The sequence below is a fragment of the Alligator mississippiensis genome, chromosome 4 (genome assembly GCF_030867095.1).
Source record: "Alligator mississippiensis isolate rAllMis1 chromosome 4, rAllMis1, whole genome shotgun sequence".
NCBI lineage: Eukaryota > Metazoa > Chordata > Crocodylia > Alligatoridae > Alligator > Alligator mississippiensis.
This window is the reverse complement of record NC_081827.1, coordinates 166178463-166194911: the sequence shown is the minus strand read 5'-3', so window position 1 is coordinate 166194911 and position 16449 is coordinate 166178463. Positions and strand designations below refer to the sequence as shown.

The following is a 16449-nucleotide window of genomic DNA, read 5'->3' as shown; positions in this document are numbered from 1 at the left end:
GAGGAGGGAGGTGCGAGTGTGTGTGTCTGTGTGGAAAGTGTGCGCGCGCGTGGAGCGTGTACAAGCGCGTGTCTTTGGAGCATGTGTACCTGGGGTGCGTGCGTGGAGTTTGTGAGCGTGTGCCAGTGTGAGTGCGTGGAGTGTGTGCCAGTGGGAGCGCGCGGGATCAGCGCACGCATGGAGCGAGTACCAGTGTGTGTGTGCGCGCGTGCCTGGGATACGTGCACGCGTACGTGCGTGGGGGGGGGGGCGGGCGGCGGCGCGCGAGCGGGGCTGTAGGTGGAGCTGTTGTGCCGGGTGCGGGGGTGTCCCGGCTGTGGGGGGAGGAGGTGTGTGACTGTGGTGTCCGAGAGAGAGAGAGAGAGAGAGAGAGAGAGAGTGTGAGTGTCAGTGTGTGTGGCGGGGGAGGGGCTGCCAGCTGGGGTGCGGGCGCGCGCACTGTAACGGTCGCTGTCCCTCCCCCTTCCTCCCTCCGCTCATTTGCCCCCCCTCCCGCGCATGCGCAGCCGCTCCCCCTCCTCCCCGGCCCCTCCCCGCGGTTCTTAGGGGCGCGCGGCGGAGGCGGCGGCTCAGGCTCGCGCCGGCTGCAGTGGCCGCCCCGGGAGCGCAGCCATGAACCCCAACTGCGCGCGTTGCGGCAAGATCGTCTACCCCACCGAGAAGGTCAACTGCCTGGACAAGGTGAGGGGAGTTGGGGGCTCTCCTCTCCCGAGTGGGTTTTGCAATAGGATCCAAGGGAAGGGGCGCAGGGGTTGTGGGGGGACTCAGAGGGGTCAGACAGTGGGTGTGGGGATTTGGGGGGGGAGCGGGGGGTGGATGTCAACGGGGGGGTGACACCCCCTCTCCCGTCCCACCCCCTTGCACAGAGCTGCTGAGAGGCCCTGGCTCCCTCCCCTCCCCTCCCCCCTTCTTACCCTGGAGGTACAGCACAGCCTTCCCCTCTCGCTGCAGGGTATGGGAGCTGCCCTCAACTCTCTCTGCTGAGCCTCTGCCCCTAAGCCCCAGCCCTAACAGAGAGAGAGAAAAAAGGGTGTCCCTTACAGAGGGGGGGGAAAAAGCCTCTGACTCCAGCCCAGCTCTTTGCCCTTCTTGGAAGAAGCAGCACATAGTTGGATACAAAAGCCCCTTCCTGATTTCTCTGTGAAACTCCAGAACGGCTCGTTCTGGCACAGGAGGCTAACGAGGGTTTTTGTTTGTTTGTTTCTTTGTTTCTTTCTTCCTTTTTGTTTTTTGTTTTGCTTTCTTGCAACCAAACTCTTGCAAGACTGATCGAAGGTCAGAAGAGGTAGTCTGGAAATGACACCCTGAACTAAAGCAGCATTTGTTCATTCTGCTCTTGTAAGAACACTTTAAAAAAAAAAAAAAAAAAGGCAAATGGAAAGCTTTGTCTAAATGCAGTCCATAATGGTAGAAATATTATTTTTATATAATTAAATAAAAAGCAGTTTCTGCACTTTGAGGCAATTGGTAAAGGAAACTAGCTACTGCTGCTTTCCTCCTGTTAGCAGCACAGCTGGGTGTCTAAATAGACAAAATGGAAAGGAACAGCTAATGTTTCCCCTCAAAGCAGAGAACCTCATCTGTTTTACATTAGCTGGGTTTTTCACTCCACCGCTCCAATTGATTTAATTCTGGAACTTAGCATCATCTATGTAGATTCTTGATACTGCTTTCATTGCCATCTGGACTTGAGTGTCTTGTTTTGGTGTGTCTTTTTTGCAGACTGAAATGGGGGGGGAGGCAAATTATCCTTTTTAAAGAGGCAGTTGCTGCTATTGATGATGGATTTGTGTGGTGCCCCAGGACAGGAGAGATTGAGAGAAATGCTCATTCCATTGATTTCTACTTTCTTGGTTATGAGGACTCTTGGCTGCTGGCATCTGACTAATAGTCACTGCCCCAGCAAAGTTTCATCATTCCTGCTGGGTCCTTCTGAGCTGTTTGTCATTTTCTCCACCCACCCTTCCCAGGGTCTTGGGATGACCAGTTCTCAGGGACTAATATAGGAACTTGAAGAATGCATCCGTTTCGGCTGCAGCATTCCTGAATCTCAGTAGAGCCTGTTGCTTGCATTTTTAGTGCATGATGTTGCCTTTTTTTCCCTAACTTGGGATTTTTTTTTAAAGTTGAGCTAATAAACCATTCCTAGTTCTCTTCTTGTTCAGAATAACAAAATGACTGTTGCTGGGCTCAAGGAACTGCACACTGTCTGAACTGTAGACATTTGGGAGGAGGGATTCTTTTAATTGTCTGTTTCAGCTGTCCCTCATGAGCATGTAGTTGTTACTTTAGTGCTAGCTCAAAGGCAACTGGTCTAGCACCAATTCTCCACAACGAATGTGGAGCCTGATGCAGGCAGGGTAGTCTATAGCAACAGCCCTCATCTCTCATAGAGAGGTGCAGCCTGCTTTGGACCTATCTCAACAGGCAGTTTTGTATTAAAGAGGAAGCTGTCAATAGAGTGAAATTACAATGCAGCTTTCAGCTGCAACTTGCATCTGCTTCAGTTGGTGAAAGGGATGAGGTTGGGCTTGTGGTGATTCCTCATGGAAGCTAAATCTTACTGACTTCCTCAAATGTGATGGATTATATCCCTCTTTTACTGTGTGAAGGTTGACCTAGTTTAACTGTACCCAGCACAGATCCTGGCAGGATTTACCACTGTCACTTAAAAACAGCCCACTGCCTGCCTTGGTGCTGCCAATGCTTCAGCTGAGAGGGAGCAGTGGCAAGGAGTTTAGGGGGGAAAGAATATAGGTAGACTCCCATTAGTGAATCTTTAATGTATATCTGGGTGCTATGTATCCTTCAGAACAGAACTATTTTTGGGAATATAGCTGGACATGGTCCAGCTTTAAGCACAAGGTTGGACTAGATGACCTCCTGGGGTCCCCTCCAACCCTAATTTTCTATGATACTATGAATGCTGGGATGGGTAAACTAAGACTTTTCTAATAGCTTCCATTCTGAGCTGGATCTGTCAGCTCCATAGCGAATTGGGGAAAGTAATTGTTCTATCTCACTAAAGCTGCATTGCAAAAATAGCTGGAGAAGTAAGAACTCTAGATACTGGAGGCTGAGTAGGTAGGTGGGACTCTGGCTGGTTGTTCTAGCTTCATTGATATTGACAAGGTAACAGCATAATGAAATGTGTGTGTTTTTAGACAATCTGCTAGGATTTCAGGAAAGGACAGATTGTAACTTTTGTATGCTGCCTCCCCCACCCCTTCTTGATGGAGTTCTATCAGTTCCAGATAAGATGTTTGACGAGGCTGACTTCCGCTGTGGAAATGACACGTCCTGTGTCACTCATAACTGGAACAAATGTTGCATGGCTTGGCAGTTGTGGCTGTAATTGCTAAATTAAGAAACCCACAAAAAAACCTGGTCAGGCGACTTCATCATTATCTGGTTGTTTTTTTTGAGGTTTTGTTAAATAGAAGACAAATGACCAAGGACTTATCTTGTGCTTTAAGCAGAGAATTACTACTTGGTCTGAAGTAGGGATATGGTATCATACATCTTTAGTCATGAAGAGGTGTAGCAACTCATTCCTTGAGGCTTTGGTCACCATTAGATATGCAGCCATAACTTCTTTTGACGTAGCTGATAATCTTTCTGCTACTACTGACTTGACTAACTAGGCTGGTACTGCACCATACTGAGTATCTACAAGTGGTCTGCATGAGCTACTTGCTAGCAGTCTGCAGAAGTGGTTAGTTGCAGCAGCTTCCCACTCTTAAGAGGTACAGTGTGAACAGGACCTGGGCAGCTTCTTCCTTCAGTCCAGAAGAAAAGCCTGCCAGAGAGACAACACTGCTACCTTGTATGTTGCAGTATAACTAGGATCTGCTCCAGGGGTGGGTGCATGTGTGAGGTTTGTTTGTTTGTTTGTTTGTTTGTTTGTTTGTTTGTTGTCCCTTCCCCCCCCTTGGGGAGGGAGGGGGAGGCTGAAAGTTACCAGATTTGAGGCTTCTACAGCATTGTACCTTTTTGTGAGGCTCTCATATCCTTTCTAATTAACTCCTGCCAGAGGGTGAGCGGGAGCATTATTTGCAAACATGGATAATTAATTACCTGTGTCACACATACTCCTGTTCTTCCCACCTCAAGTGCTAGAGCAGGTTGCCTGGATTTCCTGAGTTTAGATAAAAGGCTCCTCTCCTTTTGGCTCTTGCAGTTGATTAGTGCAGTAATGTCCCCAGTAAATGATACATCAGTCTGAAGTGAGGAGAGGAGCATATAGTAATTTCTGGTGGAGGAAAATGCTGCCCACACCCAGTGCCTCTACAGTAGCCTACTTCCAGCTGATGCCTAGTGTAAAAGGCTGCTTGTTGGCTGGATGACAGGATGAGCCCTGCCAGCTAGGAAGGAGTTCTCTGTTCCTTTTGGCTGCCAGAAAGTTGGGCATTCTCTTTTGAGAGAAGGATCAGTTGGGATCATAAATACCTATGGTCTCTCTGAATAAGGTGTTCATGCACCTATTGTAATATGAATCTTACACGAACTTTAAGACAAATTTGTTGACACCACTGCAGAGCAAGTCAGCAGCATCTGCATTTTCCAGATAAATGCTTACATACTTGTAGAACTCGGGCCCTTAATCTCTGTCTCAGGCATTTATTTAAGTCTTGGGTAACTAAAGTAACTTAAATTCTATTGCTAAGTGACTCAGTTAAATCACATGTGTTCAGTCCCCTGTTGCCAAGCTTCTTGGGTCTCTGCACTCCAAGCATGATGCCCTAAACCAGGGGCCAGCAACCCCTGGCCCGTGTGCCGAGCATGGTGGCACGCAAGGCCATTTTGCTTTGCACGCCATCACCAGCCCCGGCTCTTAAGCAGCTGCTGCCAGCCATGGAGCCCAGGCTGCTTCCAGCAGGTGGCAGGGAGGCTGCAAGGTCTGCTGCAAGCAGACAGGGTTCCATGGGCCGGCTGCAGCTAGGGGGCTGCAAACAGCTGCTCTGGGCTCCAGCATGGTGGCACTCCGGCACCTTCCAAGGTAGACATTGTTTTTTTCGGCACTCCAGCCAAAAAAAACATTGCCTACCCCTGCCCTAAACTATGAACTCTCTATGCCTTTCTTCCTCCCAAAATGAAGATGAAAACAAGATTTGCTAATGCAGAGCTAGACCCCTGCCAAGGGTAGGAAGCAAAACTCTCTTGGAAAAAATCTGCATCTATGAAGACATCCTCTTTCACTAGGGGAAAAGCAAACAGAAACCCTCATGTTGTGGGTGACTTGGCAGGCACACAAGGAAAAGTATTAATATGTTGCTCGGAGCGATTGAAGTGAGGCATTTGCCCTCTGCTTCAGCTGAGTCATAAACTCTTTTTCTGTGCTGTGGCTTTTTCAGTAGGGTGTGGTACTGGAGTGCAGGTAACACAGACTCTCTTGAAGAGACTAGCAAAGCTGTTGCTCAGCCTTCAGCAGTTACGCTGAAATAGTGGAAGCAGTGGTGGTGGGATGTGGGGGACGGAGTATCTTAAATGTGTTGTGCAGACAGACCCCTGTTTCCCCCCCCAGCCCAGTCCAGTAGTAAGTACAGAACCAGCTGTTCACCCTGAAGTTGGGAATTCTCCAGAGCTGAGAGCTTTGCCTTGTAGCTAACGTTGTATTCCCCACTACATATTTGGAGGACCATGTTTGGTATGGGGGAGCAGTGTGTCATGCATCGGTTGTTGGGTGTCAGTTTGAGTGTTTGTTCTTTTATATTAGTTCTAACCCTAGGTCCATGGTGACCTGAATTTCACCTGTGAAGGGTGTAACTTGACACTAGGTGAAGCTGCTTTTTGCTTGGGTGTGCTCTGCTTTTGAGTTCTTTGCATCTGCCATCCTCTAATAATTGAAGAGCCTGTGGGCATTTCATAGGCAGAACTTGGTAGCAGTTGGGCTTGCAGCAGTCCTTCATGCTTGGGTGGCTTGTGCACTTAGCAGCTGTTGCTGTCTTGGGAGACCAGCTGGGAGATGGGAGTCCAGGTTGGTTTCAAGGTTACCCTAGGAAAAATCTAGAGTTCCAGTAGTAGCTTACAAACACTTTTTCCATGGGGCCTCTTCCAGTTGGAGGAACTGGTTACATCAGTCAGGGCCAAGTGCAGTGCTTGTTCTATAAATGTTTTAGGTGTTAAACCAACAGTTGGTTGGAGTGTGGTGGCTGTCATAACTTGTAATGCTTGTGTGTCAGAAAAGTGAATCATGGTCTGGATTTCAAGGACTATTTCTTCTGGCCTTGGTGTAAGTGGGAGTGTGCGCATTGGCATCTGTAAGGGGGCAGCTAAGCTGAACTAGTCCTTTGCTGTATGCATATATTTAGACCTCGGGCCCTGAGCAATGGTGTAGGACAGGCTTAAGGCTGCTGTTGTGGGCCCCCACAGCAGATGGGGGAAACTCAAGATGCCACCATGCTGCCATTTTGTTAACTAGCTGAATCCTCTGTCCCTAGGGTGGGAGGAGAGAGACTTTCTTCTGCTGCCTCTCTTGCAGCTCCCTTTCTTTCCCCACCCCCACTTTCCCTCCTCTTTAGGATCACAGATACAGTGGTATAAGTCTAATATCATTCCTGGGTGAACCCTTCTGAGATGCTTGGCAGGTCAGGACAAACGCATGCAACTGCAATTAGTACTGCCATGGCCTGATAGGGAGAAGAGTTGAGACTCGATGGGGGTAATCCTGTCCCTTCTAGTGATGCTAGGGCTCATATGGCCCCCAACTATGTGAGCTCAGAGGAGAGCCAGATGGGAAGGGCCACCCAGCTATTCAGCCAGCTGGAGTAGAGAAAAGCAGTTGTAGCTGAGATGCTTTGGTTGATCCTCATGTCAGGCTGCTGGTTCTTTTGTTTTATTTTTTTGTTTTGTTTTTTTTTTTTGCTGGGGGGGGGGGGTTGGTCTTATCTGGGACACTTTGTCCCCATGTTCATTCCCTTTCTCTTCCCTGAAGCCTTATTCTACCTTCCCTCTTTCCCCAATCAGTAGTCTTCCCCTCTTCTTGTCTACTGTAAGCCCACCTGAGTAGGAATTATTTTTTTTCCTCTGTACACTACTCAGTATCAAGTGGGGGACCTGATCTTGACATAATCAAGGTGCTACTGTACTACTAAGAATAATCATTCTGATTATTTTTTACTGTTTAGTCAAGGAATCGGTTGCCTGCTCTTCGAGTCTTAAACCATGGGTCCTATAGCACTAGGAACATTGTCTATCTTTGAAAAATCTTTTAGGGAAATCTCTTTCTAATCAGTGACCTACCTTCTCTTCTTCCCCTCCCCCCCCCCCCCAGTTACTGGCTATTGTTGGGACTAGGATCATATTCTATTAGAATTGCAGGATTCTCCTGTTAAGTTCTGTTTTTTCTGTTTCAGTTCTGGCATAAAGCATGTTTCCACTGCGAGACTTGCAAGATGACCTTAAACATGAAGAACTACAAGGGCTACGAGAAAAAGCCGTATTGCAACGCGTAAGTGTCTTTTTCCCTTCTCAGCCTGCAAAATTCCATAAGGTTTGGTTTCTAGTACCTTGGCTGTTTTCTTCTGCCAGATTTCCTGTTACTATGGGCAAATGACTTGCAGACAGGCAACTGATGATAGCTGTCCCTGCTTGCTTGGGGTGCGGGATGTTTGAATTCTCTGGTAATAGGGAGTAGGGTGGAAGAGATGAAAAATAGTAAAGATATAGAGCAGGGGTTCTCAAACTGTGGGTCATAACCCTCTGGGGGGTTGTGAGCAATTTAAGAGGGTCACAGATGACTTGGGGGTATGCATGATGGCGGCATGGAGTGCTGGAAGGCAGTGGTGACTGCTGCGTGCGAACTCCCTGTCCCCCCACTGCTGCCATCCAGCACTCAGGGTTGCGGTACTGCAAAGTTTCAGAACCCCTGATATAGAGTAAGAGGCAGGAAGGTACTTAAGGAGTACAGCTCCTTCAAGGTGTATCCTTTGAGTAGGAAATATGCCTAATGTGTGTCCAGTGATGGTCTTCCTTAAAACTCTCAAACAAGTTCTACCCCTCTGTCAATCTGACACTAGTCAATTAAGTTATTTCTGGATTGGTACCAAGCTGCCTTTGGCAGCATACTGATCATGAGAAGGCCAGCGAGGACTAATGAGTCAAAGGGACTTTCCATCCTTTTTCTTGTAATGATCCTACTTAATGCAACACTAGGAGATCATCATTTCACTTCTATGGAGATTTAAGTATAGAATACTCCATAATGGAACTCTGACAACATTGAGAACTCCATTGATCTTTTATGGTCTCTGACAGATGACAGGCTCTTGGAAGGAGGGATAGAGCCATATCTAATATATAAACAAAAACCAAGGCACTTCTGTAAGCATCTCCTGTACAGGCACACTTTAGTTTTCAGTGTTCCTGTTGCTTCGGTCTTTTTGTGCTGCTCTGTCATGAAAGTGAAGCTGACTGGAAACATGGCTTTTCATTCTGGCCTTGATGAGCAGAAGCTAATACAATGGTGAAGCAGACAGTCTGCTATTAAGGTGGCAGTGGCAGCAGTCTGGGGCCAGTCCTGCCAGTTCTACTGAATCCACAGGTGAACACATCAAGCTGAGTCTTAACATCTTCATAGAGCAGCTTGCACTAGAGGATTTTTGTAGCAGTTTTTCATATGCCATACAATTCTTTTTCTAAGAGCTGGTAATACTACTTAGCATTTGTATAGCATGTTCCATTTACAGTTTACCTTTAAACATTTAATCCTGACAACATCCCTGTAAGATGAGTATTTAAACCTATTTGAGGCAGAGGGCTGAGAAAGAGAAAGCTAGGACATCTTGCTGTACCAGGTGGCCTAGCAAAAATGTCAGTTGCTGCAACCCTTCTACAGTGTTCCTGCTGCTGACCGTGCTGATGGAGCTATAACCACGGTGAAGGGGGAAACTGCCAATAGTGTGAGGTTGCAGCCAGAAGTGACATATGTCTAATGCCACTGGAATTGGTGTTTTGAAGTGTAGTTAGACATCTAGTGTTTGGTCAGTTATGACTTGGGATCAGGTTCCCTGATATACAATGCTATGATGCAGTGGAAGAATAGGTGAGACTAACTTTATTGGGTTAAACACTGGATCCTAGCTGTGTCCTAGGAATCCTGCTTCTTCATTTAATAGGCAAAATAGGAAACTTTTTGTAGTGCAAAATGTCCAGTTTGTACAGTTGTCAACTGCTAACTCCAGCTTTAGGGTATAACTAGTCAGAGAGGGTATAGAACTTGAGCTCTGTGGGACCCCTCCCCCTTCTCCTTGCAATTGGGTCTTAGTAACTGGAAGCTGATTGGTTAGCTATGGCTATGAAAAGCTCTAGGTTGGAGACTGTCAGCCTGTGGGCAGGATCCAGCCTGTGGAACCTTTGGATCTGGCCCTTGGATGTGTGGCTTTGGCAAGGAAAAGCTCTGGCAGCAAGTGCCTCTGACTCTGGCTTAGCTGTTCCAGCTTGCTGTTGGAACAGGTTGCCTACCCCCTGCTCTAGGTTATCACAGGAGTACAGGACAGGATTTGTTTAGCAGCAGGCAAGCCTGTTGGATTCCAGTCTTGATATCCATCCCAAACATCTTGTGTCTGGCTGAAAAAGCTGATTATGAATGTAGTATAGCCAGCCATTCAGGATCTCGTCAAAAGGTTTAGCTTTCAGCAAGTTGCCTCTAAACTGCACAAAGTACACATGGGAGGCTTGGCCTCAACAGCCCTAGAAATGGACTTTGACTGGTGCCAAAGGTTGTTTACTTCATACAGATTTGCATGAAGTAACCTCTTCTCATTCTTGCCAGATATGAGTTAAGTGGGAATGCTTTAGTGAGTCTAGAAGAAGAAAAACTGCCTCTGGTATCAGTACAGACTTGTGGAGAGCTGCCCCCTGAGCTTTTAACCTGCCTACCTGCTGTGGGGTGCAAATAGTTTTTCCCTCTCCATCCCTTCTCCTGTTTCATAGCTGTCTGCGCTACCCCTCATACCTGGCTCCTCTGCAGCTATTGTTGGCTTAGGCACAGAGGGAAGTAGGAAGTGCTGCTGGGGAGTATGCTATGGAGAGGAGCAGCAGTATGTATGGCACAGCTGTGTGCTGCCCAATTTGTTCCAGGCTGGGTGGGGCCTTCTGGGATCAGATCAACCTCTTTGCTGACCAGATCCAGGACCATAGGCTGCGCACACCTGCTTTAAGGGGTCCTGGCTCCATGGCTTTCAAACTTCCTAAAGTCATAGAACCCTTTCACATCGCCTCTTGTGCATTGGAGCCGCTACCCCTGTCTTAAGACTGATGCAGAGCCAGGCAACTTGGCCCAACAATGGTGATTTCACTGCTGCCTGGCCTGCTCCACCCTTTGCAGAACTCCTGATGACCTGTCATGGGGACCCTAGGGCTCCACAGAACATGGTTTGAAAACCACCGTCTTAGCTTATACTAGAATATTTTTTACAAGACCTTGAAGCAGTGCATTGTTCCTTCTGACTGAAAGGCAAACTAGTATCTGGTTCTCTAGGGAGAAGCCCTGAGCTAACACTTAGGGTTGAGATCCCTTGTGTGGTGACTTCACCAAGGGTAGGAAGCATCCCAGCTCCACTGGTGGCTGCTGCTCTGCTTCTTTTGTTTCTTTATGTAGAACTCAGGCTAAACTTAAGCCACTCTCAAACTTCAAGTAAAATATGTTACTCTTAATAGCTGCCTCTGGCCTTGAGAGGCTGGTAGCAGTATCACAAATACACAAGAGACTGTGTCTCCTGATAGGCTTCTGATTTTGTGTTAGGTGAAACCCAAAGCCAGCATCAGTAGTGCTGTGTGCAGAAGGAAGAGCCTGGAGTCCTTGCTCCTCTCCCCTCCACCCTTGGTGCAAGGGAAGTGGGATAATAATAGGAAATTCCTAAGATTCCAAGGAGTTTGCGCAACCCTGGACCCATCTCAGTTTCTCAACCCCTTCTGACTAAGAATTCCCTTTGATGTTGAGCTAGTGTCTTAACCCTTTAGTGCCCTGAGGGCATGCTGTCTGGTGAAGAGTTGGTTGTCCACCCTGCCGAGTATCTCTGTGGGGGATGGGTGGAGTGAACAATGCAGTTAACTACATATTGGTGACTTGACAGCTGGGAGTTGGCATTATCTCCTTATCTTGTGTCCACAAATGTAATACAAGCCTTAAGTAAGACCTGTTCCGCTGCCAGATCCGCTCTGACTTGCAGATGAGAACCTATAAACATCTGAACTTCTGGTTTGTTAAAATGTTCCTCTTCAGCTTGCTTCAGAACAGTCTTCCAGGCTCCAGGTGCCTGGTTCATGACATGTCTACTGTAGGGCTGTTGGTTGTAGCCATGTTAGTCTAAGGACATAGGCAGGCGAGGTTCTTTGGGTAGGTGTGAGATATGTTGTTAGACCAACTAAGTAGTTGGGGAAGGGGGAGTTCTTTGCAAGCTTTTGGGCACAAACGTCCTTGGTCAGGCACGGGGAGACTGCTGATATTGTTCTCCAAGGTAGCGAAGAAGCTAATTTACAACATGCAGGTCTGAAAATGCAAATGAGTGGAAGTTTGGAAGACAATGGGTAGAGATAGGAGGGGAAGGGGAGGAGAATGTAAGCAGTCAGCTGTAGGCAGGTTACCTGGGGTATGAGATGTCAGGCAGGTTGTCAGGTGTCATCATAACGTGGTCCATGACATGTAGGAGATGACACTGTTAGTGACTTGGTAGCATGCATGCTGCTTGTCTGCCCTTTATCTTGAGTAATGGGAAACTGGTGGTCCCATTTCTACATGAGGTGGGTGTCTATGTTCATCCTTCAGCCAGGGAAGGATGATATAATTGGTTTCCATTGGACATTAGTTTAGTGCCTTGTTTTACCAGAGGTATTCTGAATGACCTTGTTCAAGTCGTTTAATCTCTACTCCCATTTGTGAGATGGGAATAGTGGTGCCTCTCTCCATTACTAGGATAAATACACTAGACTGCATTGACCAAATGCCAAAGTAATGCAAAATGGGTAGCTTCTGTTATCCTTGGCACTCGTATATCGGGGGTATCAGTCATTTCAGTATCTGAGAACCTGCCACTTTACTCTGGGTCTTAAGTCCTAGTTCAACTGTTCCATTTCCTGGTTTTGCTTTCTCAGTTACTGTTGCTGTAGCTCTGTGGCTTTCCCAGAATAACCTGGGAAGGAAGGAGTGGCCAGATAAGGTGAGTTTGCCTTCGTCTGACCCTGTGTCTGGCACTGAGGGAGTCTAGCTCTGCCTAGATGGGGCTCACCCTTTCTAAACAGTCTCCACCACTAATTGCTAAAAGTGCAGAGGGAACAGCTTATGTCTGCTAAGGGGGAGAAAAGCAACGTTTATACTGGCAAGGAGGAGACTGCTTTTCTGAACATGCCTTAACACAGGGTCTCCTCTGTCTGAGTGCTGGCCTCCTGCCAACCTCCTAAACTTCTCTTTCTTCAAGAGAGCAGTAGGAAGAAGGCTGGGCTTCCTCCCTGCTATCTGACATTACTCTGTAATAAATCTGCATGCAGCCTTCCAAGAAGCCTTGGCTGTTTCACTCTGCCCTCTGACTCTGTTTTCTTTAAGATGACAGGGATTTGTTTCTACTCATAACTCTCCTTTTTGCAGCAGCAGCTTGGAGAATCCTCCTTTTCATAAATCTCTCCATTGATCCTCTCAAGCACTAAATTGATTCCCAAGCTCTTTGCAGAATGGGCTGAGCCCATCTAAAACGCCTTTCCATAGTCCTGCACAAATCCTGGCTTGTGAACAGTTCTGTGGAGTCGAGTTCCAAACTTACAGTGGAAGGGAAAGGATGTAGAGCCAAAGTAGAGACCTTGTTTCCAGCTGAAATTGCTGGAAGTGAGGAGAGATCAGGAATGTTATTCTAGATGGTAAGAGCTGTAGAGGAGAGAGCTCTTGTCAAAAAAGCTAAAAACAAGCTTTGTACACAAGTTGTGCAACATCAGCTTCAGCCTCCTTAAAAAGATTTATATTAACCCATGGAGGGATATTAAGACCCTACAGGGTGAAGTGTGGGAGGAGGGGGAGACTCCTTTGAAGGAAATAAGGAGACAATGGCATTCACTGTGGATAGGGTGCAAACGTGATTCATGGCATAAACCCAGAGATTTCAAATGGGAATCTAGGATGTTAAAAGCATACTTGTTCATTGTGGTCTTTCTAATTTCTTCACAATGGAAAAATTGCCCTATTTTTTTTCTGTAGTCAAACTTCAAGTGAGAAGTAAGAGCTGGCATTTTCCAAGAGGGGTCTTGAGTATAAAAAGGCTGAAAACCACAGTCTTCATCAGCCCTAATGAGGTGGGCAGCAGAACCCTGTTGGAGCTGGCAGAGCAGAGATTTGTGGAATAGGGGATCTGGTAATCCTCACTCTGAACTGACTTGGCCTAAAATTCATATAGTGTCTCTAGCATTGCTGTGCTGGGATCCCTTCTTACATCACCACACCCCAAGGGCTGTTCCAGAGCCCTATCAACTTTTAAGGCCACGTCCATGAAGTGCCTATTCCTAATAGGGGGTTTCATGACAACTTCTGTCTGTTACAGTAGGGCCTCTATCCATAAGACTTTGAAATTGCTCTGCCCACAGTAGTGGAGGCCTGACTGGAACTGCTGCTTTGCAGTTCTTAGAGACTAATATACCTAGCTTCAGCTCCGTAATGAGATCTGGAAATTCAGCATCATAGAAAATTAGGGTTGGAATCTAGTCCAACCCCCTGCTCAAAGCAGAACCATTCTTAACTAGATCACTGCAGCCAAAGCTTTGTCCACCTGGGTTTTCAAAACCTGTAAGGATGGAGATTCCCCAACCTCTCTGGGTAACCTGTTCTAGTGCTTTACTACCCTCCTAGTTGGAAAGTTTTTCCTAATATGTAAGGGAAACTTCCCTTGCTGCAACTTGAGACCATTGCTCCTTGTTCTGTCATCTGCCACCATTGAGAACAGTAGCTCCAGCCTCTTTGGAACCGCACTTCAGGTAGTTGAAGGCTGTTACTGAATCCCTCCTCTGTCTTCTCTTCTCCAGGTTAAATAAGCCCTGTTCCCTCAGCCTGTCTTCATAAGCAAGGATCTTGGACTTCCATTTGCTGTAGAAAAACACGGATTTTCTTCTTTTAAAGGGGGGGGGGGAACATGGGAGACTCTCTGGGTTTCCCCTTGCAGGCTGGCAGAGTTCCAGTCAGCAAGGGGCTGCTTGGGGCTGAGGGAAGGGAGAGGAAGGCTATCAGAGGCAAGTAGCACCCCATGCCTGTGTGCGTGTGCATGCATATGCACGTGGTCAGCAATATGGCCCCAGGCAGTGTGGTGGAGAGTAGTTCCCACAGCTGCCTGCAGGTAAGTCTTTTGGTGGGAGTGGAAGGGGGGCAGAAGGGGTGGCATAACTTGTGGGGACATTGAGGCAGCAGCTTGTGCCAAGTCTGCACAGTGAGAGAGGGAGTGGGGCAGGGTTTGCAGCTGGGGTTGAGGGCGTTGCCCAGCTGGGGTGGTGTCTAGGACTGGGGCAGGGATACATGGCCATTGGGCCCAGCCAGGGAGCGAGACAGAGCCATGGGAGGCTTGTCCAGAACCAGCTCCCTGCTGCTGTGCCCCTTCCTGTGGATGGGTCAGGTGCCAGAGGTGACATGTTGGGAGGAAATGGCGGGGGGGAGAGGGCATGTGCCCCCTCCAGATTTCTGTGCCCAAGTGGGGCATAGGGCTGTAGCCTGACTGGACTGCTACCAAGTAGGAGCCACCTCCGCAGCTCAGAGGGCAGGACCTGACACAAGAGGGCAGAGCAGGGCAGTGAGACTTGCTGCTTCTACCACCACAAACCACGTGCCACCATGGCCACCAAGGTGAGGCAGCCACTGCTTGCTGCCACAGTGGGCACCTCACCTTGGCTGCCACAGGGTCCATGGTGGCAGCAATGGCAGCAAGTCTTGCTGCCCTGCTTCACTTTCCCATGCTGGGTCCTGCCTGCTGGGCTACAAAGGGAGCTCCTGCCTGCTACCAGTCCAGCCAGGTTACATCCCCATGCCCTGCTGTGAGTTCCAAAAACTGGGGGTGGGTGGGAAATGTGCCCCCAATGCACTACCCCCTGTCTCACACTCTGAGGGTAGGGGACAGCTGGGGGAGAGGCAGGGGGCTGTGGGTCAGGAATGAGGAGCACCTCTTGTCTGGTTCACTGGCTTTTCCACCACCCCAGCCTGAGCAGAGGCAGGGCCCTGCCCTGAAGTGTCAAGGTTCCTACTCTTTCCCCCCCCCCACCTCACAGCCTTGGGCAGTTGCTTTCATTGCCCGCCCCTAAGTCTGGTTCTGCCTACAGGTCATGCTGGCAGGGAGGGGGCTACGGCCTGGGAGTGAGGGGCACCAACGTATTGGGGCTGCTTAGCACCACAAAGCATTGGGGGGGGGGGGGGGGGGGGGGAAGAAAGCTGCTGCTGGACCTGCATCCTGGTGAGTAAAGAAGGCGGGGGAGCTCTGATTGTCCTATGATAGAAAACAAACAAAGACCCCCCCCCCCCAATCAAATACCAACATATATGCTTATCTACAACTTATTTTGTTATGATTGGGGCACTGGTAGGCTTCCAAATAGCTCTAAAGTTGTAAATATATCTGAAAACTGGACACAGTACTCTAGATGTGGCTTCACCAGTGCTGAAGTGAGGGGAATAATCACTTCCCTTGATATGCTGGCAACACTCCTGCTAATGTCTTCTTGGCAACAAGGGCACCATTTTGGCTCATATTCAGCTTATTGTCCACTGTAACCCCCAGGTCCTTTTCTACAGAGCAGCTGTGTAGCCAGTTGGGCCTTAGTCTTTACCAGTGCCTGGGATTTTTCTGTCTTAAGTACAGAACTTTGCACTTGTTCTTATAGACCAAAAGAAATCTCATGAGGTTCAAATCCTGCAACTTGTCTAGGTTTATCTGAATCCTAGACCTATCCTCAAGTGTATCTGCCCAGCTTGGTGTCACCTGCAAACTTGCTGAATATGCCCTTCATCCCATCTTCCAGATCACTGATGAAGATGCTGAACAAAACTGACTCTAGGGTCACTCCACTAGATACTGGCTGCCAACTAGACCTCGAGCCATTGTTTACTACCCTTTGAGCCTGACAATCCAGACACACTGTAAGGTGGATAGAAAAAAAAGTATTTATCCCAGACTTCCTTTTGCTATGGGAGACCTTATCAAAAGCCTTACTAAAGTCAAGGTATATCACATCCACTGTTCTCCCTACATCCACCAAGCCAGGCATCTCATCATAGAAAGCAATTGGGTTGGTCCGGCTTGACTTGCCCTTGATGAACCCATACTGGCTGTTCCTAATCGCCTCTCCTTCCAAGTGCTTAGAAATGGATTCCTTGAGGACCTGCTCCATGACTTCTTTTTTCCAAGGATTGAGGTGAGGCTGACTTGTCTGGTTCTCCTTTTCTTAAAGATGGGCACTACATTTTGCCCTCTTCCAGTCACCTGGGACCTTTGC

General features: G+C 48.1%; 1 protein-coding gene across 1 annotated transcript in view; it reads left to right on the top strand.

Moving 5' to 3' along the window:
* The first annotated feature begins 519 nt into the window (after window positions 1-519).
* LASP1 (LIM and SH3 protein 1) overlaps window positions 520-16449 on the top strand; it is a 58620-nt gene continuing 42690 nt past the window's right edge. The window contains exons 1-2 of the mRNA XM_006274989.4: window positions 520-681; window positions 7356-7450. Coding sequence (XP_006275051.1) covers window positions 613-681; window positions 7356-7450 — 164 coding nt within the window. The 5' untranslated portion in view covers window positions 520-612. The remainder of the gene's footprint in view (window positions 682-7355; window positions 7451-16449) is intronic.